A 17,950-nucleotide genomic window follows, 5' to 3' on the forward strand; every position below is an offset into this window, starting at 1 on the left:
TGGTGGTCATAAAAATTAAGGATTACAAGCTGGTTAAGTTTGCTTGAAATCTATAGTTACTGATAGATTACACCCGGCTCGCACCGACCACAGTACAGGCGTAAAATATCCTCAGTGGTAGACGGATCATGGGTTATAATCCTCTTGCCGTCAAGCTAACCGTGGGAGGTTTTCCTCTCTAAGTAACGCAAATGCGGGTTAGTTCCATCAAAAAAGTACTCCATTCCTCCCCGAAATGAAATTTCTCCCAATATTTGACCCCTGTCTTCCGGATTGGGTTCAAAATTACAAGGCTACGGAGTAAAATATTAGTAGTCATAACTCAAAAATTGGGTCGGCTGTTCAACGACGGCTATAATATGTAAAATAGCATGACTTGAAGAACTAGATCAGAGATGCCGTTAAATAATAGAGCTTGCAAGTTTGTTTATTTTTTCTTTTTAAATAATTCATATCTTTATACTATAAGAACTTAGCTTTTCATTAAAAAAAATAATATATTACTTTTTAGCGTACAAATTCAAAAAGATTATTTTTTGCTTGCATTGAGGGTGACAATAATTAATACCATGTAATTTGCTTATTCATAAAATGTAATTCTTAAACTAAATGGGGCATCAATCCGAGCTCTTAAGAAATACGGATTGAAAAATGCGTTTTTTAGTGGACAATTTTAATCGATTTTCATCTCAAACAATAAAGCAAAGAAAATCTGATTTAGTTTTCGCAGCCGTTTCTAGACTTTAGGGCAAAAAAAAAAAAAAAAAGGATTATCTAAAATCCAGATCATTAAAAAAAGGACGTCTTGCACGTAATCCTCTGAAAGTTTGACATTTTTCTTCAAGAATGCACCTTTTACTATTTTTCGAAAAAAAGTACTACAGTAAATGTATCTTCCTTTGTGTCATTTTTTCGAAAACATTTGATTGTAGATTGATAAAAAATTAGTTCTAGAATAACAAAAAGTCAATTAAATTACCTATTTGTTTTTAAAAATTTTGGTTTCAAACTTAATATGTAAAAACCTTTGAAATTAAATAATAAATTAGTATATAAATTAAGTTATTTATTTTGCGTCACACACTTTTTTTATTTCAGTAATTTAAAATGATGGTATTATAAATAATGCTATTTGTACGTGAAAATCCGATCATGAGAATTTTGCGCAGTGCACACTAACCATGCATGGTAAACCTGTTATGTTCAGAAACTTTTTCTTTAAAACAGTAGTTGAATAGCCGGCCCAATTTATGGGTTTACAACTACCAATATACAACTCTGTAGCCTTGTAATTTTGAATCCAAACCAGAAGACAAGGGAACTCCTGGATCAAGTATTGGGAGAAATTTGCGTTACATGGAGAGGAAGGCCACGAGAACCGCTCCTGACAGCAAGGGGACTCTAACCCATGATCCGTTTACCACTGAGGGTATTTCGTATCAGCACTGTGGTCGGTGCAAGAAAGATGCGGAATTCGTATCGGCCAGCCATCGTCAGGATTCGAACCCGGTTCACCTCATTGGAAGGCGAACGCTCTATCCCCTTATAGCCATTACGGCTTGTAACTTACTGTTTGACATAATCCTAATGATTCGATGGGGGTTACCTCAAATATGCTAATAAGTGATCACGATATTTTAAATTACAAAATCAGACACAAAATCGTACTTTCTATAAATAAAAATACTTTTTCAGCGGATTCGGTTTAGTTCATTTGATTTTGCCATATCTTGTAAACTCTTTAAGTAAATTGAAAAAATTTTAGCACACAATTATAAAATCCATAAGATAATTCCGTGCAAACAATAATTTTTATTAAATAAGTATTATTTTATTTATTAATAGTCGAAAATATATTGAGTTGTGAGGTTCTCAATGTTTTTACATATTTTAAAGAATGTTTAGCAGAATTTTACGCAGCAAAATACAAAAATTTGAAAGAATTCTGACAAATAGTTCCTGAGAAATTGAATTTAAAAATATGTTTTAAATCTTACTTTTACGAGCCATAATTATAAAATCATGATAACTCCCAACGCGATAACTTAAATTTACCCTAAAATTAACTTTTTCTCATAATCATCTTTTTTAAAAATTGTTTTTAAAATAAAATTTCATAAATTAAATTCATGAGCTAAAATGTAAAGCACACTTGTAAAGCTAAAATAGATCTATATTCAACAGTTAAATCCATAAAATTTGCCTGTCACGTGTAAAATAAAGATTATTTGATTGGATAAAACTTCTATCAGAAGAATTATGGGATTGTTTGCAGACATATACCTAATATTCTGAAAAACATTAAAACGACTATGTGGATCTTTTATTAACGTATGTCAACTTGCCAGATAAATTTTTCCATTATATCTACAGAATATGATACTGCGGCCACATAATTGGAACAAAATACCAGTCTTATAATGACTTTGAGCATTCTGTTCATGAGCAATTAAAATAGAAAAATACTTCCAGGCTCTGTACTGTACCCAAAAACTATAAAAGGTAAATTATGGTTCAGGTTATTATCCTCTAAGAATACTGTATGAAAATTCAAAAACAGTTCTATCGAAGCGGGTTTGCGGCGTTTCGCGACCCCCACGTATATATCATCTCCCACTCACTCCGGAGGTCGTCAGGACCGAGGCCTGTCGAAAGCGGAAAGCACACAGCCGTCACCCAGAAGCGTCGTGTACGGTCCCGCGCACCTAATGCCCAATCTTACGACCCCTACAGACCTAATAAAGCCCGTCTGTCCAGGCTCCTGCAAGGGAAGGGGGTTAGCACGTATAATAACATAACAATATTAAAATTAAAAATGACTGTTTAAAAACTCATTAAAGTTACTATTAAAAGCTTAGGATAACTGTTAAAAACATAAAATTAACGTTAAAAACATTAGATTACTATTAAAACACCAATCTTGCTAATTAAAAACATTTAATGCTATTTAAAAGGCAGTTATATTACTATTAACCTTAGAAATTACTATCAGAACTTAAGAATTACATTAAAGCTTTGTAATTACTATTAACACATTTGATTTAGTGAAGTATTATACCACATTACCCTTGCTTATCAGTATCATCTGGAAGCTGAAACATAAAGACTAGCGGCGTTACTGTGAAACACAATCACTGCAAACACGTTACGATATATAATAGCTAGTCACAACACAGTTTTTTTTTTTTTTTTTTTTTTAGCATATAACATCCTTGGCCTCCACGGGTAGCTGAAGAACTCCGGGCGCACTGCCTGCCCCTAGAGACTAAAAGCAGGGTCAGTGGTGAAGGCGTGTGTGGTGATCAACCACGTTGGCTGCCATTGTGAGCCAGTCTGCGGTTGATTGTGGGGTGTGCCGTGACCCCCGAGAGGAGGCCAGCCGGCTTGCTCTCCCTCCAGTGTATGAGTCATTCTATTTAGGTGGTGCGAGAAGACGAGTGTAGTAAAGCAATGGCGGAATGTTGTCTCGTTCATCTTTAAAACTATGCAATTAAAATTAACTACAGGAAAGTGAGCACGTACGATATCAATTCATTAAAGCATTGACGTTAAAAGGGTAAGTTTATTTATGTATTTATAGGTAGATTAAGTAAAAATTAGTATAGATGTAATGTGTATGGCCTATGCATCCTTTGTTTACAGGCCTATGCATGCTTTGTTTACATTTAGAACTATTTGAAAATAGCTTATATTTTATTTATTCTCAGGTGTCTTGATTTTTTATTTAAAGTTATACTTCATTAGTTTATAAAGATATCAGTTATACATTTTAGATGCGAAAAAATTTTCTATTTGAGGAAATGAACCAACTTTTTTAGTAGTTAAAATTATACTTTTGATATAATTTCTTTCACAATCTTATTTATTTAATAAATTGTAATTGTAATTATGGTTATGAAAACAATTTTTTCCCAGTCTGAAAATAATTGCAACAGATGTAAAATCAATTAATGTTTTAGTGATTTTTAATGTTTTAAAGTTTGTTATTGACATTACTCGCAGTCTTAGACGAGATTACGAGTTTAGCATAATTCTAAATATACAAATTCTATTTATTCTAAGTATACTAATTCTATTTATTCTAAGTATACTAATTCTATTTATTCTAAGTTACTGTTTTCATAGAGATCTCTAATTTTTAAAGGTTTTTATTTTCTAATTAAATGTCAAACAGAGGACAAGGTTATCCTTATAATTGCTACTTTAATATTATTTCACAGTATTATTATATTGATGCATATTATTTTAAGGAAGATATTCAATAGAGTGATTTAGTAGTAAATATTTATTGATTCTTTAATAGAAATTTGTTTTAATATATTTCTTTTTCTTTTCTAGCTTATGTGCCATCTTGTTCTGATTCAGTGTTCTGATTCTCTGATAGCCTAAATTATTGAGGAATTCAAGATTTGTTATATGTTCTATATTAAATATAATTGCTACTTTAATATTATTTCACAGTATTATTATATTGATGCATATTATTTTAAGGAAGATATTCAATAGAGTGATTTAGTAGTAAATATTTATTGATTCTTTAATAGAAATTTGTTTTAATATATTTCTTTTTCGTCTGGAGGGGTGGCGGTGACTATGGTAACGTATGATTATTTCAAGTAGGGGTGCGGGGTCCCTCTTTAGGACTGGTTTCGGTGGGAGAAAAGGAGACTTCTTTGTTCGATCTATTGTATTAGCCCTAGAGTTAAGAGAAATGAGCATTCGCGCCTGAAACATCGTTTAGAGCGTTTGATTCCTTTTTTTTAATCTTTTCTCTTTTTCAAAAGCTTCTGTTTTAGAAAAAAAATTAAAAAAATTTATTTGTGTTGTAAATTTTTTATTTTATTTTTCCTCTTTTAACTTTTTTGAATTTTGAGAAATGCCTTTTAAATTTAAAAAAGGTGAAGTTCTGAAATCACAAGCACGTAAAGTTGTGCACAATGTGTTTGAGTTTTTTGCTAATGAAGCTAAGGAAAAAGCCCTTAAATTACTTCTCCATCAACCATCTGATAGAGCATGTCTGGCTACTGGAGTGTCAGACTTCACACTCAGAAAAATAAAAAGAGAAGTTTCTTGTTTAGGAGAAGAAGGTGTGTTGCGCACTCCCGGAAAAAACAGGAAAAAGAAATCGGTGATTGTTTAAAAATAATAATAATAATAATTTAAAACTACTGAACCATAAAATTTTATTACTTTTTTCTCTCTCTGAATATGAAAATATTAGTTCCAAATTCCTTTATATTTAATAAACAAAATTTGCTAGTGTTTTATTTTATGTATTGAAATAAAATAGACATTTGAAAGATTTTTAAATTGAAATTAGTAAGGAAAGAAAATAAAAATAAGTTAACGAGCTTTGGCGGATAATATATTAACTATCCAATGACAGATAATATATTTAAAATTGCTGATTTGCAATTTTTTTTTTCTTGGAAAAGATAGAATGTGAGAACTTTTCTTTCACATTCATCAAACCTTTCTTGACTCCTTGAAACCCCTTCCCAACAAAAGAAGCCTTCATATTTTTGTAACAAGAGAAATTATTGAAAGAGCTGTTGCAGCAAAATGTTTAAGCAATCAATTTTTTTGTTGTTGTCCCTGCTTATTCCTGTTATTAATGTTAGTGTAAAAGACAGCGAAAAGAATGGGTAAAAAGGGGCATAGACTCAGGGCACCAAAAGGAATATATTTCTAGTGAAAATAAGATTTTCTCATGGAACTTACAAAAGAGATGACACATTTCTCATCAGTGGTCAGTAACAGAGGGACTAAGGCTTACAGGCACCCTGCAGTTCATAATAAAGAGTATCCTTCATAAATGTCCTGTTTGGAGAATGAATATTTATTTTTTACACATGCTCAGACCTTTTGAAGAAAAACCCCTTTGAAGTTTTCCTTTTAAAAGAGATACCGCGTTTTTACAAAAGAAGCATTAGTAACGAACATTTTCAAAATTTCAGGAATTCTTTCATTAATTATTAAATTTAATAGCTTGAATAAATTGTTCCTTTTTATGTTTCAGCTCTCTTCTGATTTTCATCGATGCCATTTGTCCAAATACAATGACAAATTGAAATTGTTATTTCTATGAATAACGATTGATAAATAGGATATGTATGGAAATTGTATAAAATTGTTTAAAGCAGCTCAATGTTTTATTAATAAATAACTCATCTATAAATTTATCATACATAGTAAATTGGTTATTAAGAAAAAAATAAATTTGCTAATAAAAACTGTTTTTAACAAATAGTGAGAAAAAACTGTACAGGTTACAATAAAATATGAATAAGAAAACGTAATTTAAGCAAAAAAAACTTCAGATAATTTCAGATGGTTTGATGGGTGCTGATAAAAATCTTCGTTGATAGTTATAGATTTCATCCTAGTTGCGGTCACTTGCTTTCAGTTTCAAAAAAAAATAAATAAATAAATAAAATATTTAAAAATTAATAATCAAAACAAAGATATTTAATATTTCTCCGGCACAGATAACGTGAACTATTTTTATTTTCATCAAAAGTTTTATCTCCTTTTGAAATCAAAGTTATTAAGTTTAAGCTCTTCACTTTTTCCAGAAAATTCAAGTAATAAAAGAAATTAACTGCTTTAAAAAATGTGCAAGTTTAGAAATTAAACCATCTAACAATCAATGAACATTCATAATAAATATCGTAAAATTAAAAAGTAATATTAAAAAAACCTGTACTACCCTTAATGTCAGAATATGTTCACTTTTTTTTCCTTTGTATTTAAAAAATAACAACTGATTGAATCGAGAGAATTATTTTAAGTAAGAAAGAAATATTCATGCGAATCTTAAAAAAGTTCTTGAATCAGATTAAATAAGTCTCCTACTGGTGGCTGAGTCAGCCAATCTGGTATACTCCCCATACAAGCTATCATCGAAGGCGAAAGAAAAGGAGACCTCTTCATCGAAGCCACCCTCCCTAAAATGCTCTCTTCTTGTTTCCATAGCACCAGACTGCCGCAGACTTTGTGGCGGACAGAGTACCTATCATAGACAAACAATATAGACAAGCGGCATTATTTAGACATATATACAATAAGCACAGTTATATTATAAGCTAGTCACGTCACAGTTATTGTTTTTGTGGGAGTGGTTGTTAGGTCAGCCTTGTTTAGTTTTTGGCTGGCAATGTGACTGAGCATTATATTGCAAAACAATTTGCTTTAGTTGGTAGTCATTTACCTGGTTGTGAGATGTAGATGGCTAGTTGTTAGTAATAAGGTGATGGTGTCCCTGACAATGCGACTAAGTAAAAAAAAAAATGGTCTTGCTAGGAAACGTGGTTTCCGGAAAAGCAAAGCAGCGCCTTACTTTCGTCCTCCGGCAGTACCGACGATCGGATCCATAAAAATGGTCCATATCATCTCCAGGGTGGCATTATTATAATGTTTCACCCAACTCTTGTCACGCGGAGATTTGGTGATTACGACACTAAAATATTAAAAATTATAAAAAATTGAAAAGTTAGGTTGTTCTGAGTTGTGCGTTGAAAGGTTGATAGCACTTTGGAGGGGTATCCTATGTTCCCAGGGGCAGCTGACTGTCCTCCGGTGTGCTACCCTTTTTTCAAACGCACCCTCTTCCCTCCCTATTGGAAAACTGGCCCACCTCCTCCAGGAAGGTCCTGTTGGTTATTCCTTCCAACTCATTCGTGAAGTATTCGGAGGTGTTCACTAAATAATGGAAAAAGTATCTTTAGTCCCTATTTTCTCAGTTCGCATCGCCTTGGACCATGTTGAAACTTATTAATTTATTATTTGCAGGACGTTAGGTCGTTTAGCTGAATGTAGTTGCATTTTAACTTATATCTTAATTAATTATTACTTTAACCTGAATTGAGAAGCAATGGTTGTTGATAGTATTAAAATTGATTTTTGACTATTAATTTAATTATGAGATGGCTGGCCCTTTATTATACACTTTTTTTATTATTATTTTTTTATATTGTTAGCCATCACGGGTAGCTGAAGAGCTCCTGGCGCACTGACTGCCCCTGGGGCTTGAAGCAGGTCAGTGGTGTGGCGTGTGTGGTGATCAACCACGTTGGCTCCCATTGTGAGCCAGTCCGTGGTTGATTGTGGGGTGTGCATGTTTTGTGTTTTGTATGCTGCTGCTTACATATTGTTAGTTATATTCTTTGTTGTTTCTATTATTTTCATCAGTTTTTCTTTGACAGGCTATCTGCAAATGCCGTTAGGTGGGCTAGGTCTTTTTGATGATTGTGTTGGGTTAGTGGACACTCGTGTAAGTAGTGTTCAGGTGTACCTAATTCGTCGCATGGGCACTGATCTGTGTCTAGTCTGTGCATTCTGTGCAGGAATGTTGGAAAGAAGCCGTGTCCTGTTAGGAATTGCGTTACTGCTGGGTGGCCGATTAATCTATCATAGCTTACCGTTGGGTAGTATGTTTTGGTTGTTTGGCCTTTGTCTGTTTCGTTCCAATGGTTCTGCCAAAGTTTGGCTATTAGTTCTTTTGTCTTGTTTTTAAGACTTGATGGGGGTAGCTAAATTGTTGTCATTTGTCCGTTGCCGGCAGCAGCGTCTTTTGCAGCTAGATCGGCTGTTTCGTTGCCTATTATGCCCGTGTGCGCTGCCACCCAGTATATTTTAATATTACTTTTGCTGGCTAGGTGCGCAAATTGTTTTTGTGTATCTGCTACGTGTGGGTCCTTTTGTTTTGTTTTAATGAGTGCGTGCATGCCAGCCAGACTGTCAGTGTGTATTGTAGCCTCTCGGCTATTTTGTTTGTGTAACCATTTAAGGGCTTCTTTTATAGCTAAAATCTCTGCTTGGACAGTGTTATCTTGTTTTAGTGTGAATTTAAACGTGTACATTAAGTTGTTGTTGTTGAAAACACAGAATGCAACACCTACACCTTGTTCTGTTTTTGAGCCATGAGTGTAGATATTAATTATTGTTTGGGTTGGTGTGCTTGGTGGCAATAAAATATGTTTATAACTTGTTTTGTCTGCAGGGTGTATGCTGTTACTTTTAATTTTGTGCTGATAGTCATTGATATTTTTGTTATATTGGTCATTAGATGTGTTGAATTTTAGGGCGTTTGCTGTTATTGATTCTTTGAGTATTTGCAAGTGAAGTGGTGGAATGCCTGTTAGTACATTAAGTGCTACGTTTGAAGCTGTCTTAAAGCTTCTTGCTATTCTGATTAAAAATGGCCTTTGTACCTTGTTTAGTTCTCTGATGGCTGTTATGCTTAAGTTGGTGCCCCATGCGGCTGATGCATATATTAATGTTTTCTCTGCTACCGTGTGGTACCAGAGTTTTAGTAGTTTTGTTTGGATACCCCAGGTCCTCGGAGCTAGTTTAATTAGTTGATTGTAGATATTTATGGCTTTTGCCCTAAGTGAATTTATATGTTCTAAAAAGTTAGTGTGCTGGTCTAGGACGACCCCATGATACTTGATTGAATTAACGGATTTTATTGATTGATTGTTTATCTTGACTATTGGTGACCTTTGTTTAAACGGATTTTTGAAGGTCATAAAATTAAATTTGTTGATTGAATGGTTGAGATGGTATTTTTGACAGAATTCGTTGAATATTATCGTTTCCACGTTGGCGTTTATTTCTAACTCTTTACGCGTTTTGCCGGTAATTATGAAAGCATAGTCGTCTACGAAGGCTATAGTCTTTGCGTTATTGTGATTGAAGACTTGTAGAAAAATGTCCACGATTAACAGCCACAGGAGTGAGCCTAGGCATGACTCCTGTGGACAACGCTTGAACGTGCTTAGTTTAGTTTGTCCTAGAACGTCGTCAAATTGAATTGATCTATTGGTTCGATAGCTATTTATTAGGTTTACTAGCTGCTTCGGGCAGTTTAGTTCATTTAGTCTGTTAATAATCTGATCCCAGTGTATCGAGTCGAAAGCGCCCTTAATGTCGACCGAAATAAGCATTTTATAGTTTGTATTTTTGCAATTTCTGTTCTTTTTAGTTGTTTTTGTCTCGTTAATTACTAATTTTAGTGCTGATTCTGTTGATCTACCTTCTCGGAAGCCGAAATAGTTATTGCTGAGTTTATTATTTGATTCCAAATGGTGTATTAGTCTTTGATGGATAATTTTTTCTAGTAGTTTACCTAGTGTTGGTAGGAAGCAGATCGGTCTGTAAGCGTCCGGTTGTGTTGTGATTTAAGGTTATTTGGAAAATGATTTAAGCTTAGGCATTTGTTTACCCAGTTAGTTAGAAATTTCGGTTTTGGCCTCGAAAACGCGCCTCCAAATCATGAAGTCTAGCCCGTCAGGACCTGGTGCTTTTGTTGTGAGGAAGGCAAAGAGAGAATCTCTCACCTTCTTTGTATCGGCCTGTGGTTCTGTGTTGTGTGTGTAGAGGTGGTTGGTCCACGATAGAGTCGTCTTTATCCGGGAAGTGAAATTTTGATAGGTACACCAGGGCTTCCTGCTTGTTTAGGATACTATTATTTGGTAGTCTTAGATTTATGTCTGTTGGCTTGAATAATTTATTGTGGCCCAGTTTGTAAGCTGCGCCATATGGGTCTGTTTGCGAATTGCAGAATTGCTTCTAAGATATTTCTTTTGCTTTTGTTATTTGCTTGCGATAGTTTGCCTTTGCATTGTTGTATTCTTGTTTGTTTAGCTTAATCTCTGCTGGGTCATTGCTCTTTTTAGTCTTATGTTTAGTGCTTTTAGTCTATTTCTTTCAAATTTAAGTTTATTTGTCCACCATGTGGGCGCGGTTGAGTGTTTTTTCTTTCTATATTTATAAATCTTTGTTGCTATATCAATGAGAGCCCTGGTGTGCTCGTCTAGTTCGGCTGTTGTTTCTATTTTGTTACAATTATCTATTAGGCCTGTGGCCTCGCGCTGAATTAGTTTGATGAATTTTGGGTGATTGCCAAAATTTGTTTTTACACGGTTCGATTTTGGGACTATTAGAGCATGGCTTAAGTTAAAGGTAATATACCTGTGGTCGCTCGCAGTATGTGTGTCGTTGACGGTCCAGTCATAGACTAATATGGAGCCGTCACGATTGCCTAGGGTGAAATCGCGATTTCCCTGCGCGTGTGGTGTGTAGAAAGTAGTTAATGGTGTTCGTGTATTTAGTCTAATCAGGTCATGGGCTATGTTGAAGTCTATTAATAAAAACTAACAAAATATTGTAAAACTTACCTTATTTCTCTCTGTAGGAGAACACCAAAAATTCAGTACCTTCTATCGAAGCGGTTTGGTAGTGTTTTCGGTAAAAATAACTATAACTTTAGATTTTATAATATATGTTGAAATTCGACAAACGTGGTAAAATTTGGAAATTTTGCCATGATAGTTTAGACCACTGTATAAAAAAACATTTATTCAGAAAAATTTACTATTCAGTTTTATATTTTTTACTAAGTGTGAGGTTATAAGAGCTATAATTTTGAAAACTAGAGTATCCTGTAAACTGTTATAATTTTAGCAGAAAAATTACCAAATAAATAGTGAAAATACTTGAGTTTATTAACAGAGTTATGGTTTTGTTTCGGAGAAATGTCATTATCATGGAATGCGGTAATTTAAGCAAACGTTTTTCTTCGCGTAGTTCCCTGAAAAGTAACTTGGTTAAAATTTAATTTGCAGAAAGGGTGGATTTATGTGTAAACTTAACAAGAATTTTGTTTTGAAATTCCAATTTGTTCGAAAGCAATTGCAAATTAAAGTACTCATTTGTTATATCTTTCTTTAAGTTTTTTTTGCTCTAAATGTTGGCTATTTATCCACTGATATAAAAAAATTTATTTCATAAGCTTGCGCTTAAGTTGTTGTCAATCAAAAGTAGCGAAAGATAGCGAGAGAGAGATTTTTATGTTGCCTAATATCACTCTTAATATTTATATTGACATTTTTAAAACTATTAAACTTAATAAATAACGTTAAAACCGTTCCCTGTTTAAATTTTAATAAGTCTCGTTAACGAGTAAAATAACTTCTTCTTATTTTTTTTATTGAGTTACACAATTTGTATTCCTTAAGTTAAGTGTTTTTTTTCCAAGTATGTATAGATAATTATTTTTCAAATTTAATAAATTCTCTATTTCATTACGCTTAGCAAAATGTTCTTACATAAAACTACAATGCTTGTATATTTTGAAAATAAAATGTTATGTGTTTTGTGAAAAGTGAAAAATATTGCAGCTTAAGAAAGTATATATATAAAAAATATATCAATGATGCATGGCTAAAGCCTCCTAGTTTTTATTTTTGTATAAATGGAATGATTTTTAAACAAAAAATAGAACGTAATTTTCAGCTATGCATTTATTAAAATATTTAAAGTTTCAAATGATAAAATGAAAAATAACTTTTACTGCAAGTTATAGTTATGCAAATAATAGCAAAATAAAAAATGATATTACTTCGAAAAATTTCTATGCATGTTTTAAAACTGTGTGAAAACTAATAATGGATTTTTAAAATGAACGTCGTAGCTTAAACGTAAATAAAATAAATTTTAGAGTTACGATTTTTATTTTAAAGAATTTAAAAATCGTGAATTTTAACGCCATAGAAATTATAAATCTGCATAGCTAAATAGAATTTCGTCGTATAAATATCATCTGTAAGAAAGTTAAAAGAAAATCGTTATCATTATGAAGATAGTTGAAAGAAATAAGTATTTAGTAGAAAAGTATAACCTCAAATTATTGTTTAAAGTATCCAAGGCAATGAATTTGCTGCAGTTGGTTGTTTAGGATTTTAAATCTTTGTGATCATTAGCTTTCAACCAAAAATATAACTATTATTTAGTAATGTAAGTGAATGATATAAAATAACACAGTTTTTATGCATTCATTCATAAAAGAACAAAACAAGAAAAAACATTTATTTTTTAACGTGGGAAGTAATTTATAATGACTTTTAGACAAAAAAATATATTTTTTTATAAATTTATAATGCTAATATTATATTTTACGCAGCCAATTTACTAATGTAAATAAATTTGCCCTATTAAAGATACTTAATTATTTATAAAAATATTTCATAAAACGAGAACGTGCTTTTTATGTACTAAAAGTGTTAAAAAGCTGATGAAAACTAAGAAATGGTTTATTTACTTAAACGTGTTTAATTATGGTAGCTATACTGTTCACTTAACTAGTAACATGCATATTAAATATATGACTTAGGTTCGTTATAAATTACGTAAGCATCATGTTCTCTCTTTTTATTCGAATCTTTAATTCAAAACTAAATTTAAAAATTGTATTTTACAGATGGAGTCCGCAAAGAAAAGAGATCTGGAAGCTGGACACTCAAAACTTCTAAAACAGAATCAACTGAAATCGACTTCATAAACATTTTTTCTGAACCTCCTTCCCTGCAGCATATAGCAGTAGTGTCGATTGCAATTGGGCTATGGACGGCGCCTGATATAAGGAATGAATTGACATCTTCTTTCTTATCTTCTCCCTCAAACGATAACGCAGTCATGTATGAGTTAGAGAGAAGAATATTGAACAAATTGTCCAATAGCTCTTTGCCCTCATCGCTGAGGAGCGAAATCTCATACGTTATTCGACCCATTCAGTGGCAGTTGTGGGAATTGTTTCGTAGTTACTACAGATGGATAAGACATCAAAGAAAACTCTGTGAGTATTACATGAAGCGTGGTGCAATTTATTGGATAGTTGAGGGGACAGTTGACATAGTAAAATCCCTTAAGGAACTATTCGATAATGGAAGCTTAGGAAGCTTAGATATTCGTGATTTGTATGAGATAGCCTGCTCTCATTGTTTAGAGGAATATGTTTCAATTTTGTGGGAGAACATTTCAGAACAATTTAGTAGAGACAGCTTTAGAAGGCACCGAAATTATTTGATAAGATATTGGACATGTGTCCTCGACAATAATTTAGGGAGTTTTCTAACTGAACTCATGGCTTCTGAAAACATATACGATAATAAGGTTAGTATTGATGTAAATATGATTACTTTCTCGATTCGTATTGGTAACAAAGTTGCCCTAAAGTATTTTTGGAAAAAATTGTCGGAGCAGGAGAAAAACGATCATTTGAGTCAGTGGCTTTTACAAGCTACTGAAGGTATGAGCATTCCAAACCATATATATTGTCAGTATTCTTCAGAAACTGTAGATGTTTTATGTTTTTTATTATCTCGTGTCAATCGTTTAACTCAAATGACCGAATTTTTTCGGAATCATTCTGGTGTATTAATGCTTTTGTTCGAAAGTTGGCCTTATCGAAGAATATTCTTTTCCACTGTTTTTGAACTATTAGATAATCTGCAAGAAGACATTTATGCATGTATAATGGAGAATATTAGTTATAAGGTATGGGGAAATGAAATGATGATTTTTAACGAAATATGGAGTGCCAGTCCCTTAAGACTAAGACGATCCTTTCTGAAAAATAAATGTCTTTGCAAAGTGTTGTTGCGTTTGGTGCAGTTCGAAAATATAAACATGGCTGATAGGATATTAAATGATGCTTCCAAAGAAGAGATTACACTATTTATCTGCTTTATGTTTGGTCGACCTGAATTTAAGCGTGTTATTTATTCAAGCAATCTGAATTCGATTCACGTGATATTATCAAAATCTACCTTGCCACCAGAATGTTATCCCTATAAAATCAATCTTATAGACCAAAGAGAGCAAGATAGACTGATAATATCGTGGCTTGTTGGATTTAGCGATTGGCATATTTGTATTGAGTGGATATGCGATGGTAACTTCCAAGCAGCTGAGTCCTTCTTGAGGTGGGTTTATCAATCTGTGGGAATCGAAACATTTAAGAAAACTATGTCGTCTCCGGATGTTATCTATTTAACATTACTATTTTTGCCCAACCATGAGCGTGTGGACCAGTTCTTGAATTGGTATTTTCAGACGGTAGAGGAAATTCAACAATTTAAAGCAGATTTTTTGCGAAAATGGGGTAATTATTATTTCAAGCGATTCATAGACACGCCGTTCATTGTAGGCGATGTGTTACAAAAATTTATAAATTACAACTTGTCTTCTCTTGAAAATGTTGCAGAATTTCGACTTATTTGTCGTAGTTGTATAGAGTATGCACTGAGTAAAGGTTTTCTTGAAAGGGCCACCATACTTTTGAATGCATCTTTTGATAACAGTATCGATGAAGTGAAGCGATACAAAAATGAACTTATACTATCTGAGAGAGGAATTAAGAATAAACTAATTTTTACGCAATCACTTACTGATGCGGACTGGAATCACGTGAAAGAAATCGTAATGTGGTCGTCACCTCTATTCCTGAGTACAGTCACAGAATTAAAGTCGCTAGTTCTGGAGCAAAAGACTAGTCACTCTTTCCAAGATGAGTTGAATCCACAGATTTCAGCTCTCCTTGATTTATTGGAGAATGTTGTTGAGAAAGATACTACATGATAGTTGTACATATTTTTGCGATCAAAAGCGAATGCAAATAAAATCATATTCTCTGTCAAATCATGTACACTGCGCAATCACCGTCAAACGATAAATTGACTTATAATAAATATGTAACTCCATTTTTTAGTGTTAGTTGTTGAATGTTAATGAAACAATATAATATGTCACAACTTCAATAATTAATTTAATTGTCACAACTTAATTTTTTTAGTTTCGTTACACCTGAAGAAAAATCAGCAATTTTACGTGATTTATTTTTCATCACTTGTCCCAAAAAAACAGTCACTAGGAAGATATACAGTCATAGAGGAAGGCATTCTATTACTGTTGATAATATGTGAGCTTAACAAAGATTTTATTTTATATAAATGTTAAATAAGCTGAAGTTAAACTAAATTTCATGTTGAGATGATAAAAGGTTATTGAAATATGTTTTTTTATTTAAATCGGTGATATTTTTAAAAAAGAAAAATCCAAGGGAATTAAAATTGTTTTGTCTATTTTACTCAACTGTATCCTTCAGAATAAGCAATAGACAAGGTTATTACTCAGATAAAAGAAGAATAATTTTTATTGAATAAATCATTCAAATATAATTCTACTGTCAGATTTTTTTTTCGAACTATTTTTTTTTACAAGATAAAATAATTATAAGCCAAGTAAGGGGCCGAAGTTTTGCTATTTACAAAGTTCTTATTTTAGATTTTAGAATAAAATCACTACAGTCCCTAGCATAATCATTAGACGTACTATAAGATTCTATGTAAAATCTTAATTATCAGGTAATACTATAAAGCTTTACTGTTTTTATGTGACTGAAACTGGTTTGCACTTGTTAACGTTAGCATATCAGTTGGTTAAATTAGATAATATATAATATAAATTAGGTGATAGATTATACAAATATAGAATATGTATTATATTAAGCATTATATCAGTACATTATAATAATTAGATCAAATTATTTGACGCACTGTAGTTTTTTAATAATTACATGAGTTTACATGGAATATTTAAACATACATGTTATGGGTTTTTATTCAAGAGATCTTTTTTAACGTATTGCATTACAATGGTAACCAATTGATACAGGAGCGTAAACAAATGCAAACCGGTTTCATTCGAGTAAAAATAATACAGCCGTATAATATCAACTAATAATTATAATTTTACATAAAATCCTATAGTGCGTCTAATAATATGGTCAGGAACTCTAATTTGGCGATGTGAACCAGGGACTGTATTTTGGCGAAAATAGAGCGGCTGGCATAGTCTGGTTGGTAGGGCACTGAGTCAATGTGCAAGAGATCATGGGTTCGATCCCCACCAACTGAAGGCTCCCCGTGTAGTAAATGGTGACTGAATCACGTTATATCTGTCGAGTCACTAAGTCCTCCATGTTTCCGTAACAAATCAATACCTCTGGGTTTACTGATCCAGGAGTATCCTTGTCTTCTGGATTGGGTTCAAAGTTACAAGGTTGAACATCAGTAGTCGTAAACTAAAAATTTTGTCAATGACGGATATAAAAACGAATTAGAAGATAGAGAGAATCGATTTCTTAGCATCTTAAGATAATTTCTCAGCGTGGTCCCCCTATCAGGTTCAGCCAACAATGAAAAAGGTGTTGAGAGTTAAACACGTACAAATGTGCAATATTTAGTTGCTAACGGAAAACTACTGACAGCATTCTTTGCATTGAGTTGCTTTGCATGTTAGAGAATTCAAAAAGTACTGATTCTCTAATCACTTCTCTAAATTAACTAAATGACGCTTTTATTTTACAGACCTGCCAACATTGGAGAAGTCAAATAACGTAGATTTTACTACCGGCATTTTTTAAGTTACGAGTAAAGTTTAGATACATCATGCGTAATCATGTAAGTCAAAAAGAGCAATTCAAAATTGGAAATAATATAAGCACTTACTATTTAGCGAATTATGAAATGTGCATGTAAATCTTAATCTAAATAATATTTTTTGAACCATTATTTATAATTACTTAAACTATTTTATAACCGAGGTTGAACAGCCGACCCAATTTAGGGTTTACGGCTACTAATGTACTCTGTAACCTTTGAATTCAATCCAGAAGATAAGGGAACTCCTGGATCGAGTACTGGGAGGAATTTGCCTTTTGATGGAACTAACCCGAATTTGCTTTACATGGATACTGGGTACTTAAAACAATAGTACTGGAAATAGCGCTATCTGTTGAGGAAGAAGAGAAATATTTCTCCCAATACTTCATCCTGGAGTTCCCTTGTCTTCTGGATTGGGTTCAAAATTGCAAGGCTACAGAGTTGTATATTTGTAGTCGTGAACCAAAAAATTGGGCCGGCTATTCAACTAATGTTTTAAAGAAACTGAGCATAGCAGGTTTACCATGCATGGTTAGTGTGCCCTGCTCAAAATTCTCCTGATCGGATTTTCACGTACAAATAGCAATATTTATAATACCATCATTTTAAATTACTGTAATAAAAAAAGTGGGTGACTCAAAATTAAATAAATGACGCAAAATGTT

General features: G+C 32.7%; 1 protein-coding gene across 1 annotated transcript; it reads left to right on the forward strand.

Moving 5' to 3' along the window:
• The first annotated feature begins 13,195 nt into the window (after positions 1-13,195).
• LOC147802498 (uncharacterized) lies at positions 13,196-15,478 on the forward strand. Its single transcript, XM_087153384.1, has one exon. It carries the CDS (start codon positions 13,477-13,479, stop codon positions 15,418-15,420), a length of 1,944 nt encoding a protein of 647 aa, XP_087009510.1. The 5' UTR covers positions 13,196-13,476; the 3' UTR covers positions 15,421-15,478.
• Positions 15,479-17,950: the final 2,472 nt, after the last annotated feature.

The sequence above is a fragment of the Parasteatoda tepidariorum genome, chromosome 10 (assembly GCF_982258835.1).
Source record: "Parasteatoda tepidariorum strain Cologne lab strain chromosome 10, Ptep-v5.0, whole genome shotgun sequence".
In the NCBI taxonomy this organism is placed as follows: Eukaryota; Metazoa; Arthropoda; class Arachnida; order Araneae; family Theridiidae; genus Parasteatoda; species Parasteatoda tepidariorum.